Below are 13361 nucleotides of genomic sequence, written 5' to 3'. Positions count from 1 at the left end.
TTTGGGAATGCAAAGCGTCTCATTTATTAACAATAAATCTTTCAATCATTCAATCAAACTTTCACATCTTTGACATGGCGAACAGCATTCGTGCAGAGTACAAATAATACAACGGTGCAAAGTAATACAAAGTGCTCGCCTGTAACACGGCAGTAAAAGTGCAGTCCCGCAGCCGTTTACGTTATCAAAATAACCAGCCTACTACCGGTATATGAAAAGTCAGTCTTTAATCATTGTGTCATCGTCTTCCTCCTACGTACTAAAACCACCGAAATCCTCTTCGTCTGTGTCGGAGAAGAACAGGTCCAAAATGGCGTCGTCAGCCACTCCCTCTCCTTTGTTCTCGCTCTCAAAACCTTCCTCTTCGTCAGTGGAATCAACGGCTCCGGCTTCGTCAGCCGTTACGCCGTCCTCTTCATCATTACGACGCAGCAGTCCAGCTTTTCGAAAGCCGTTGATGATCGTGGATGTTTTCACACTTTTCCATGCCGTCAGGATCCACTGGCAGACTTGAGCAAAAGTTGCTTTTCGCATGCGACCAGTTTTGGTGAATGATTTCCAGAGGTGTGGACTCGAGTCACATGACTTGGACTCGAGTCAGACTCGAGTCATGAATTTGATGACTTTAGACTCGACTTGACAAAATGTAAAGAGACTTGCAACTCGACTTAGACTTTAACATCAATGACTTGTGACTTCACTTGGACTTGAGCCTTTTGACTTGACATGACTTGCTACTTTCCCCAAAATCCAAATCTTAAAAAGTTATTTGGGAGCGCTCCGTATTTTTCATTTTCTTCGTCTGTGTCTCTCAGCGTGTTGTTCCTGTCAGCTGGTGTGCTGTCAGTACAACAGCCAATCAAATTAGATATACGTTATTTTCATCACGCAGCATTCATCCAATCAAATTGCAGTACAACCACTGAACAAGAGTTGTCAAACAACGTGCCAGTGAGAAACAATTATGTTAAAGTTGGTTTCGTTCGGGTATAAAAACTACGACTTGGTCAACAAAAAACGAATTGCCGTATGCAAATCACGCAGTTCGAATATTACAGACGGAGACGCAACAACTTCCAACTTCGTTCGACATTTGAAGTTGCACAAAGAAGGGTAAGTTTTGAATGTAAGATAACGTTTATTGGCTATGTAACGTGACTTTTATTTGCTGTGTAGTTAAATCAGTGAGGCTGCAAACTCACTGCTAACGTTATAGCCATAGACATCTTATAAGTAGACGCAGCATGGAGCGCTACTGCCTACTGGCGCAGACGAGGCGCGGGGCCGCCATCTTGGAGTGGTGATCCGCTCCACTCAGTGCAATTCATTTGGCAGGAGCAATGAACTGTCAGCGCATTTAATTCATCTTACCTCACTGAATACCACTGATTTTCACCCCCCTTTTTTGTCATACGTGTAGCTATGATAAAGGACACATGTTTTATTATTCATAGTTTGCTTAACAGTCATAGAATATTCTTATATGCTATAAGTGACCAGACGTCCCAGATCAAAACTGGGAATATAATCCCAGAGAAGGGGGAAAAAAACGGTAAACTATTTTTAAGTTGAAGAAACAATATGATTAGGTTATATATACATGCGTATATCCTACATAAACAATGTATGAATACATGAGATATCTATATATCTTAGGGACCTATAGACTGTATCTCTGTTGCTTCAGTAGCAGAGAGTTTATTCTGTCTTGACACTTTGTATTGATATTTTCTATTACATTCTTCCCTTAAATGATAATGTTTGCAGTGATTGTTTTATATGTATTATTTTATGTAAGTCGCTTTGGATAAAAGCGTCTGCCAAATACTTAAACATATATAAACACCTGAAAGTCCTCATATCAGCTAAAACCACCAATCTGTTTCACTGGATTCAGAATAAAAGCAAATTGTGTCTTACCCAACAATGTTAGTATTTGAATATTGTTACTTGAAGACTTATTCCTGGTTACAATTATACTGTTAAGAAAGTATTGTCTTATACTTTGCCTAAAATGAGAATACATCATAATCAGTGGCAGCTGGTGAATTTTGTTTTAGGTGGGGCTGAAAGTTTGTAAAGCAAACCCCTGTAGGGGCGTCATCCTCCCCCAGAAGATTTCTTTGTGATTTTCACATACAAATATTGAAGATCTTTGATCCTTCTCAACTCTGTGGTAATATTATTTTCATAAGATACAACCAATAGTACGTTAATGTTAAATCTTACTTGTGAAAAGTAATCCCCCGATTCCTATTTTCAACAGTCCGCTCATTTGAGCAGGAAAACGCTGAACACCATCTTTGTTTTCTACCTGTCAACTGTCAGTTTAGGCTGCTCGCCGGCTCCTCATCACCACTTCAAGATGGCGGCCAAATTGCTCACGTCACAGCAACCAATGCTGCGTCTACTTATAAGATGTCTATGGTTATAACGTCATTGCAAACACGGCAATCTGTTGCGTCCACTGCAGTTTGCTACCTTATTCATACTTTTTGTCAAGTGATTTTTTTTTTAAGCAGGGTTGCATGAGGTACCTACACATAACGTTACGTTAGACAATGTATCACACACAGTAACGTAACGTTAGTCAATGCATCACACACAGTAACGTAACGTTAGTCAATGTATCACACACAGTAACGTAACGTTAGTCAATGTATCACACACAGTAACGCAACGTTAGTCAATGCATCACACACAGTAACGTAACGTTAGTCAATGTATCACACACAGTAACGTAACGTTAGTCAATGTATCACACACAGTAAGGTAACGTTAGTCAATGTATCACACACAGTAACATTACGTTAGTCAATGTATCACACACAGTAACGTAACGTTAGACGGTGGTCAGCAGCACCGCGTATTTTAGCCACCTACAAAAAGACAAACATAGTCAAATAAAGGTCAGTTAAAATGTATACTATATTAAGAATATGTGTACATATTGCATAGGGTCCTGACATCTAAAAAGTACAACTCTGTTCATTGTTATGTTCATATATTTGTTATGTTTTTCATGTGTACGCACACATAAACACACATACAGTATGAGATGAGATCAATGAGACAAGGTAAGAACAGGATAGAAACTGCTGTGGAACTAGTTACAATGCAATATGCCATGGAAATACAATGTTAACACTTTTGTGCAAATAACTTGTTTTTTTCAAATGTGTTTATTCTGTAAAGGAATGAGTTACATGTTTAAAATGACTGGTTAATAGTGCTATTTTGAAGTGCAATGTCAGCACTATCTTTTTCCCTGCAATTTCAAATGCACTTGTTTTAATAAATAAATACAGCGTTTTAAAAGCATACACAATCTGTGTAAATATATTAGTCTGTGGTTAAACGACTTGAAAGGACTCGAAACTCAAAATGCAGGACTTGGGACTTGACTTGAGACTTTCCAGTCTTGACTTTGGACTTGACTCCGACTTGCCCTGTCTTGACTCGGGACTTGATTCGGACTTGAGGGCAAAGACTTGAGACTTACTTGTGACTTGCAAAGCAATGATGATTTCTCACCGTTAGTCATCCATGCCTCCCACTGAACTCGTAGTGCCACTTTAAAAGCACGATTCACACTGATGTCCAGTGGCTGCAAATGCTTTGTTGTGCCCCCAGGAATCACAGCTGGAATAGCGTTTGTGCTCTTGATGGCTGCTTTCACAGAATCTGTTATATGGGCCCTCATGCTGTCCAAAACGAGCAGTGCTTTTTTTTTTGCGAAAAAATCCCCCAGGTCGCTTGCCATAGCACTCATTCAGCCATTCCTTCATAACGCTTTCCATCATCCACCCTTTCTGGTTGACTTTTACGGAGATGTCTTTCGGGAATTTTTCATTTGGCATAGTAATCCGTTTAAAAATCACCATCGGTGGAAGCTTTAGTCCGGATGCTGTGCAGCCCAGAACACAAGTGAAATGTGTTCTCTCATGGCCAGTTGTTCTCAGTGTGATGGACGATTCACCTTTTTTGTTAACAGTCCTTGTGAGAGGCAAGTCAAAGGACAGAGGCACTTCATCCATGTTTATTATCTCGTCCGGTCCGATGGAATATTCGTCTATCTTTCTTTGTGTGAATTCGCGGAAGTTTGTTATTTTCTCCTTGTGGTCGGGAGGGAGTTGCTGACTCAGAGTCGTCCGTGCCCTAATGGACAGTCCTTTTCGTCTCATAAATCTGAGACACCATGATGGTCCACCTCTAAAATCTTCAATATTCATTTCTTTGGCGGTTGTTTGGGCTTTCAGTCGGATCTGCACGGTGGAAACACCCCGGCCGTCTGCTCTCTGTGTTCACCCAGTCCCCAAGAAAGTTTTCAAGTTCCGGCCATCTGCTTTTATTACCTCTGAAGGATTGTTTTGTCTTTTTACATTGAATCAGTTCTTCATGCTGCCGTCTCCAACGTCTCACCATTGATTCATTGATGTCAAGGGTACGTGCAGCAGCTCTATTTCCTTCTTTGACAGCCAGATCGATTGCCTTTAACTTAAAAGCAGCATCATATGCACTTCTCCGTATGTTTTCCATATTGAGGGTGTTTGCATGAACACTTCATTCGCGCAACTGACGCTCTCCTACTCTTTGTTTTGCTCTCGTTACCTGGCGCCAGATGTCTGCCTCGGTCTCGCGCATCCTCGGTAGTGCGCGCCCCTGGTTACCGTAAGCCGCACCGTTGTATAAGCCGCAGGGACCAGAACGAGGGAAAAAAGTAGCGGCTTATAGTCCGGAAATTACGGTAAAAACTATTCTATGTATCAACTACCTCATTTGTCATTTCCACATATTAATCCTGTGCTAACTCAACAAACCATACAAACTGAGGTAGAAACTATTCAAGAGTGTTGAGTTACTTCCTGTCTTCTAGACATAATGTGTATTGATAGAAAAATAAAAGCTGTGCAATGTGTGAACAATTTCAACAAAGCACAAATAAAAAGTTCAAAGACTGACAGTATTGCAGTAAATCACACACTGTTCGCTTTCTTTACATTTGCACAGAAGACAATCATTTTCACAGAACTATATCAGTGTGCAGTGTCTCATGCTGCATTTTAAGTGGGGTTACTGATTGCTTATTTTACTCCTGTTTTACGTTGGGTGGAGGGGGAGGAGTCACAGCCCCGCTTTACTGTGTACCTCTTGCTTGGTATACTTGCTATGCAATTTGCTTGCCTAACAGAATTGGTTTTGCGACATCCAGCGGACACATTTAGAACTCATCTCACGGGCCGGATTGAACCTGTTAGGGAGGTGGGGGTTGGGTTGTGGGTGTTGGGGGTTAATTGTTCATATGTCTCTGATTTGCACATCAATCAGTCTGAGGAGTAAAAGTTGGCTCTTAGTTATGTAAACAGTTACCAAGCATCCCAAAGTCAGTTTTGATACATGTCAACTTTGCAGTGAAAAAGGGTGTAGTGCAGGTTTTTGAGCGTGCACAAACTTGACACATGAGGCCCCAGGTCCCTGGACTGAAGAAGGAGTAACCAAGCACTTGAAGCATCATCTATCTTACTGTTCAGGAAGGTTTCAGATACAGAGAAGACATGGGGTCATGAGTAGATAAGATTATGCTTCAACTAATCCAAGTTTGTAAGAATACCTCAGATATTTGTGAAAGAAGCAGTGAGGAGGTCCTGGGTAGGGTGGATGTCACCACATATGAGCAACATACCACAAACTAAACAGCTAATTGGTTATTTTCCCTTGTGTGTTCTTATGTGTTTTACTGTGTCTGCATTATGTGGGAACCATTTACAGCACACTGAACAACTAAATGGTTTTTCTCCAGTGTGTGTTCTCGTGTCGACACAAAAAACTGTTTTGATGAAAGTTTTTACCACAAACTGAACAATTAAATTGTCTTAGTCCAGTGTGTGTTCTCATGTGTCGAGTCAATATTCTCTTAACAGAAAAGCTTTTGCCACAAACGGAACACTTACATGGTTTTTCATCTCTATGTTTTCATGTGTTTAATAAAACTGCACTTAACAGAAAAGCTTTTGCTACAAACTGAACCACTAAATGGTTTTTCACCAGTGTGTGTTCTCATGTGTTGAGTCAAATGTCTCTTAACAGAACAGCTTTTACCACAAACTGAACAATTAAATGGTTTTTCACCTGTGTGTGTTCTCATGTGTTGAGTCAAATTGCTATTTTTAGAAAAGCTGTTGGCACAGACTGAACAATTAAATGGTTTTTCACCTGTGTGTGTTCTCATGTGTTGAGTCAAAGAGCTATTTTGAGAAAAGCTGTTGCCACAAACTGAACACTTAAATGGTTTTTCACCTGTGTGTGTTCTCCTGTGTTCAGTCAAACCATAATTTCGAGTAAAGCTTTTGCCACAAACTGAACAACTGAATGGTTTTTCACCTGTGTGTGTTCTCATGTGTTGAGTCAAACGGCTCTTTTTAGTAAAACTTTCAGCACAAACTGAGCAGCTCAAACATGTTTTACCTCTCTTCTTTGTAGAGCATTCAGAGTGTTTGTTGTCAGTGTGAGTCCTCATATCACCTTCACAGTCTGTGTCGCTGCTCAAAGTTACTTCAACCTCGTCTTCAGCCTCACTATCTGATAGTGGAGCTAAGAGGTCGTCTACTTGTGGTTTCTCTTCATCATCTTCAGTCTTCACAGAGAGAATACTCAGTGGAAACTTGGTGTAATCAGCTTCCTCTCGTCCTAGAAGACACTCTCCCTCCTGAGTGATGCAGAGTTCCTCCTCTTCCTTTTTAATGCAGGGTGGTTGTGGAGTCTCCTGCTTCAAAGTGGAGCTCCCCCCTAATTGAGGGGAAACTTCTTCTGATTCACCGATCAGCTGCTGGACGTCTGCAAGACACAAACAACAAAAACACACTTTCTTCTATGTACTGTATGTGTGTGTAGTAGGGTTGTACAGTATACTGCTACTAATAAAGTATTGTGGTACTAATCAATTGAAATCGGTACTACTCGGCCGTCGATTAGTTACAACTTGGTCACTTTAATTATTATTTCCACAGGGCACAACCAGACATCCACCATGCTATTAACACTCCTGATCATTCTAGCTCTCTCTCTCCTAACTTGCCCACTCACGTCACTCAGCCCACATACTGCCACTCTTAAAGGTGCACACACACATACACTACTCTCACAACAGCTGCTTTAAAACACGCCTCACAAATGTGGTGATTGGTATTACCACCTTTGCTTCAGACTTAGGTCAACATTTAAATAATAAGCATTCAGATCTGCACAAGGAGTTTAAATAGTGACAGGTATAATGTAGTTGTTACACCTGTCCTGCTGCTCTCTCTTTACTCGCCCGCTCACTCACTGACGTCACTCAGACAACACGTTGACATTCTCACAAACACACATACTACTCTCATAAGTTAACCAGCTCCCCTGCTGTGCACATGTACAAAACCCAAAACCTATGAAGTTGTCACGTTGTGTAAATGGTAAATAAAAAGAGAATACAATGATTTGCAAATCCTTTTCAACTTATATTCAATTGAATAGACTGCAAAGACAAAATATTTCATGTCCGAACTGAGAAACTATTTTGTTTTGCAAATAATCATTACCGTATTTTCCGCACTATAAGGCGCACCGGATTATTAGCCGCACCTTCTATGAATTACATATTTCATAATTTTGTCCACCAATAAGCCGCCCCGGACTATAAGCCGCGCCTACGCTGCGCTAAAGTGAATGTCAAAAAAACAGTCAGATAGTTCAGTCAAACTTTAATAATATATTGAAAACCAGCGTTCTAACAACTCTGTCCCAAAATGTACGCAAATGTGCAATCACAAACATAGTAAAATTCAAAATGGTGTAGAGCAATAGCAACATACCGGTAATGTTGCTCGAACGTTAATGTCACAACACACAACACACAAAATAAACATAGCGCTCACTTTCTGAAGTTATTCTTCATTCGTACCGGTAAATCCTTCGAATTCTTCGTCTTCGGTGTCCGAATTGAAAAGTTGCGCAAGTGTGGGTTCCAAAATGGCCGGCTCCGTCTCTTCGAAGTCATCGGAGTCAGTGTCGCTGTTGTTGTGCAGCAGTTCTGTGAATCCTGCCTTCCGGAAAGCTCGGACCACAGTTGTGACAGAAATATCTGCCCAGGCATTTACAATCCACTGGCAAATGTTGGCGTATGTCGTCCGGCGTTGTCTGCCCGTCTTAGTGAAGGTGTGTTCGCCTTCGGTCATCCATTTTTCCCACGCAGTTCGCAGTCGTGATTTGAATGCCCTGTTGACACCAATATCCAGCGGTTGGAGTTCTTTGGTTAATCCACCCGGAATGACGGCGAGTGTTGTATTTGTGTGCTTCACTTGTTTTTTGACACCATCTGTGATGTGGGCGCGCATAGAGTCGTATATCAACATGGACGGAGCAGCGTGAAAAAAGCCACCCGGCCTCTTCGCGTAAACTTCCCTTAACCACTCGCTCATCTTTTCTTCATCCATCCATCCCTTCGAGTTAGCTTTTATGATGACGCCGGCTGGAAAGGTCTCTTTTGGCAAGGTCTTCCTTTTGAATATCACCATGGGAGGAAGTTTCTGGCCATTAGCATGGCAAGCTAGAACCACAGTGAAGGACGACTTCTCATTCCCAGTGGTGCGAATATTCACCGTACGTGCTCCCGTTGTATCAACAGTGCGGTTCACAGGAATATCAAAAGTCAGTGGAACCTCGTCCATGTTGATAATGTTCTCTGGCCGGATCTTTTTTTCCGCTATCTTCTTTTTACAATATGCACGGAAAGTAGCCAGCTTTTCTTTAAAGTCGTTAGGCAGTTGCTGTGAAACAGTGGTCCGTGTGCGGATGGAGAGATTGCGTCTTTTCATAAACCGAAAACACCAAGAAGCACCACCTTTAAAATCATCCAGGTGAAGTTCGCTTGCTAGCGCTGTTGCCTTCATTCGAATAGTGATGGTGCTGACACTTCTGCTTGCTGCTCTCTGCTCAACAACCCACTGTTCGAGTTCGTCCTCCAACTGTTGCCATCGTGCTTTGTTCCCTCGGAAGCTCTGTTTTGTCTTCTTTACCTGGCGCAGGTCATCTTCTTGCTTCCTCCACCTACGCACCATTGATTCATTTATGTTATATTCTCTTGCTGCTGCTCTATTTCCGTGTTCTTCGGCATGACTTATTGCCTTAAGTTTAAATTCTGCGTTATAAGCGTGTCGTTTAGTAGGAGCCATTTTGTAGTCTGGTCTTTACAGATGTAGACAAACAAAGGAAATGAAACGAAATATCCGCGCGCTTCTTTTTCTTCCGGGGGCGGGCGGTAGCGCTTCCTGTTCTATGGGGCCGGGTGCTTACCTTGGCGGTTGCTTGCGTAGAAGAAGAAGCACTTCCTGTTCTACCGGGAAAAAAGATGGCGGCTGTTTACCGAAGTTGCGAGATCGAAACTTTATGAAAATGAATCGTAATAAAGCGCACCGGGTTATAAGGCGCACTGTTAGCTTTTGAGAAAATTTGTGGTTTTTAGGTGCGCCTTATAGTGCGGAAAATACGGTAACTCAGAATTTAATGGCAGCAACGCATTGCAAACAAGTTGGTACGGGGGCATCTTTACCACTGTGTTACATGGCCTTTCCTTTTAACAACACTCAGTGTTTCATGGCCATTCATTTAGTGCCTTGCCAGAATGATGGATCAATGTTTACATGACTTGTCATAGACTCAGAAAAGTTCAGCTAGAATCACAGAAAGTAGAAAACATCTGCTTCCATGGACATTAGGATACTACAAACTAACAGTGAGGAAAAAGTCAATATTGAAATACATCGCAAAACTAAAAAAGATAATATATAACTCAAATAAGTCTGTAGTTAAGAAGTAGAGAACTTTTTTAGATATTAAATGCAAGAAATGTGATCCACTTTCTGTACAATTGCAATGATCATTTTATTTACTTTGTTTTTGACACAATTTGTCCAATAAATAATAACTATCAACAAGTATACATTTATACAACATTCATTTTAAGCAGTTTTTTGAATATTTCAGTGACTTTGTAAAAATGTCAGTAAAACTCCATGTCACAATATTACAATAGACTATTGTATCGTGACTCAAGTACCGTGATACATAGTTTATCATGAAGTCCTTTCCAATACCTCGTCTAGGGCTGGACAATTATGGCAAAACATAATTTAATATTTCGAGGGATTTTGGAATCACAATAAATAACTACTGGTAAATTATTTATTACTTTGAAAATGTAAAAATAGTATCACCAAAACTCAATTTTAAACATACTCTAAAAGAACAACCAGATATACATTAGTAACAAATTAATAACACATAAATTAAAAATCATAGTAACAATAAATGAAAATGACTATAGCAATATGATAAACTAATCTAATTCGGGTTTTCTGTTTAAATTTTTCTGAATTCCTTTTCTTGAATATTCGTGTCACACCTTGGTGAAAATTGTCTTTTTGAATTTGGGGCTTTGTTTAATTTCAGGCACATTTTTAACATAAACTATCTGTTATTAAAACATATCATACCATACCACCACCAAAGGAATTCAGTACCGTATTTTCCGCACTATTAGCCGCACCTAAAAACCACAAATTTACTCAAAAGCTGACAGTGCGGCTTATAACCCGGTGCGCTTTATATATGGATTAATATTAAGATTCATTTTCATAAAGTTTCGGTCTCGCAACTACGGTAAACAGCCGCCATCTTTTTTCCCCGTAGAAGAGGAAGTGCTTCTTCTTCTACGCAAGCAACCGCCAAGGTAAGCACCCGCCCCCAGAGAAGAGGAAGCGCTTCTTCTTCTACTGTAAGCAACCACCCGCCCGCGTAGAAGAAGAAGAAGCGCGCGGATATTACGTTTAATTTCCTTTGTGTGTTTACATCTGTAAAGACCACAAAATGGCTCCTACTAAGCGACAGGTTTCCGGTTCATGAAAAGACGCAATCTCTCCATCCGCACACGGACTACTATTTCACAGCAACTGCCTAAAGACTTTCAAGAAAAGCTGGCTACTTTCCGTGCATATTGTAAAAACAAGATAGCTGAAAAAAAGATCCGACCAGAGAACATTATCAACATGGACGAGGTTCCACTGACTTTTGATATTCCTGTGAACCGCACTGTGGATACAACGGGAGCACGTACGGTGAATATTCACACCACAGGGGATGAGAAGTCATCCTTCACTGTGGTTCTAGCTTGCCATGCTAATGGCCAGAAACTTCCACCCATGGTGATATTCAAAAGGAAGACCTTGCCAAAAGAGACCTTTCCAGCCGGCGTCATCATAAAAGCTAACTCGAAGGGATGGATGGATGAAGAAAAGATGAGCGAGTGGTTAAGGTAAGTTTACGCGAAGAGGCCGGGTGGCTTTTTTCACGCAGCTCCGTCCATGTTGATATATGACTCCATGCGCGCCCACATCACGCTGGTTTTTAATATATTATTAAAGTTTGACTGACCTATCTGACTGTTTTTTTGACATTCCTTTAGCGCAGTTAGATGCGGCTTACAACACGGGGCGGCTTATAGGTGGACAAAGTTTTGAAATATGCCGTTCATTGAAGGCGCGGCTTATAACCCAGGGCGCCTTATGGTGCGGAAAATACGGTACAACTTTTTTTTAGAAAAACACGAATACAAAAATTTGAAATAAATACAAATATTTAAAGAGGCTCAGATGTTTGTAACTTAGACTTAGACTTATTTTTATTGTCATTCAAATGTGAACTTTACAGTATAACAAAAACACTACCGGCTATCTTATTTTACCATTAGTGTTTGAACAAAGCATACATTTTTTATTTTCTTGTTCTTTATTACCTCCATTCCTCTGCACGTTGATGTAGACATGTGGTCCAGTCTTCTCTTCACATCTCTTACTCTTCCCCAACATCTCTTCTTTCACATCATTCTTTTTATCGTTTTTGGTTGACTTTTGCATTCTTTCATCTCCTCTGATGTGAACTCCACTGCCTTCTTCAAGCTAACAATCATGGCGGCTCTTTCTTTACATTCTTCAACAAGGTCGGCTCATTTACACTTTAAGGGCTTGAAATAGCTTTCAAATGACAAAACTTCAAGTCACTCACCTTCATCTTTCGTCTTTATCTCCGTTGGTGATTTGCTGGAAGTTGATTCTCTTTCATGTTCTCTTTTAGCGGACGTCGCCATCTTAGCATAGCAGTAGTCGTCCATCTTCTATCACGTCTTCAATCTTCACTTCACATATCGCTCCAAACTCAATGCACGTTTCGTGGCTTTGGAAAATACCAATTGAGATATTTGTTGCTATATTTGCTGTGAATCATATGACTTTAAGATCGTGAATTCGAAGAATCTCCGAACAACCATAGCATGCGGTCTTCCTCTTTTTGCTTGGCTTCAAGTACATTTGCGCATGCGCTAGAAGCCCGCCACTTCCGTTTCCTACTCCACAGCAGTGGTTTTTTTCAAAATAAACGCATTTTAATCTTGTTTTAAAACTGGTTGGCAAAAGTATCTAACATCAAATAATGGACAACTACTGTTTGAAAATAAAATATATATATACAAGCACGTGCACAGACTTTTTCCATGGCTGTTGTTCAAACCAGAAAAAGGGCAAACATTGAAGAAAAAAAAATCATACATTTTAAACACTACAAGAAATACAGAAATATTTTTTCAATCCACTCAGTTGTTTTAGTTAAAAACCTTTAGAAAGTCAAATGATGACTCTGAATAAAGAAGAAAAGCACTAAGAGTGTAGATCTCCACCAGGACCAATCCTATTGTTCACGTGCTACTAAATTGTGTGCCATCTCATGTGTATCGTGTGCTGGTATGACAATAAACTTCCATGAATCCTGTCAAACACCAGACAGTTAGTAATATGGTTTCACATAAAAATGTTGGTGAAACTGCTCATTTCTACCTAGCGATAGGTGGCTCTAACTGTAGTGCTAATCACTCACCAGCAGAAAGCCCTCATCACACTGCTAATCAATAACTACCATCTTAGGCACTTAACATCACTAATCGCCAGTTAACAGCTATCATGCTAAATGTCAACTATCTTAAATGCAAACATGAAAACAAGACACATTAACGTCTTTCCCCATTACAAACATTATAACCCAATCTAAACTTTTATAAACACATTACTGTCTGAGCATATAAGATATTCAATTGTGTTACATCACAATTTATTATATTGAAATTAGCCATGTGATTAAGATGGGCACGGTCTGACCAATCACAAGTCAGTAGGAGCTGCTTTGTTCTCGTGTTTGGAGAAAGCGGAAGAGCGATTGTCAGCCTGACATTGATGTGTCTCTGAGAACTGAATACATTTTTATAACTTATAACAAAATGT

General features: G+C 40.3%; 1 protein-coding gene across 1 annotated transcript in view; it reads right to left on the bottom strand.

Moving 5' to 3' along the window:
* Positions 1 to 252: 252 nt before the first annotated feature.
* The window catches only part of LOC140679658 (uncharacterized), a 28896-nt gene continuing 15787 nt past the window's right edge, over positions 253 to 13361 (bottom strand). Inside the window, exons 2-3 of the mRNA XM_072915505.1 lie at positions 6298 to 6834; positions 253 to 524 (exon numbers count right to left, since the gene is read on the bottom strand). Of these exons, the coding sequence (XP_072771606.1) occupies positions 253 to 524; positions 6298 to 6834 (809 nt within the window). The remainder of the gene's footprint in view (positions 525 to 6297; positions 6835 to 13361) is intronic.

Source organism: Nerophis lumbriciformis, linkage group LG20 (assembly GCF_033978685.3).
Source record: "Nerophis lumbriciformis linkage group LG20, RoL_Nlum_v2.1, whole genome shotgun sequence".
NCBI lineage: Eukaryota > Metazoa > Chordata > Actinopteri > Syngnathiformes > Syngnathidae > Nerophis > Nerophis lumbriciformis.
Note: the sequence above shows the minus strand (reverse complement) of the source record. Positions and strands in the feature narration are given on the sequence as shown.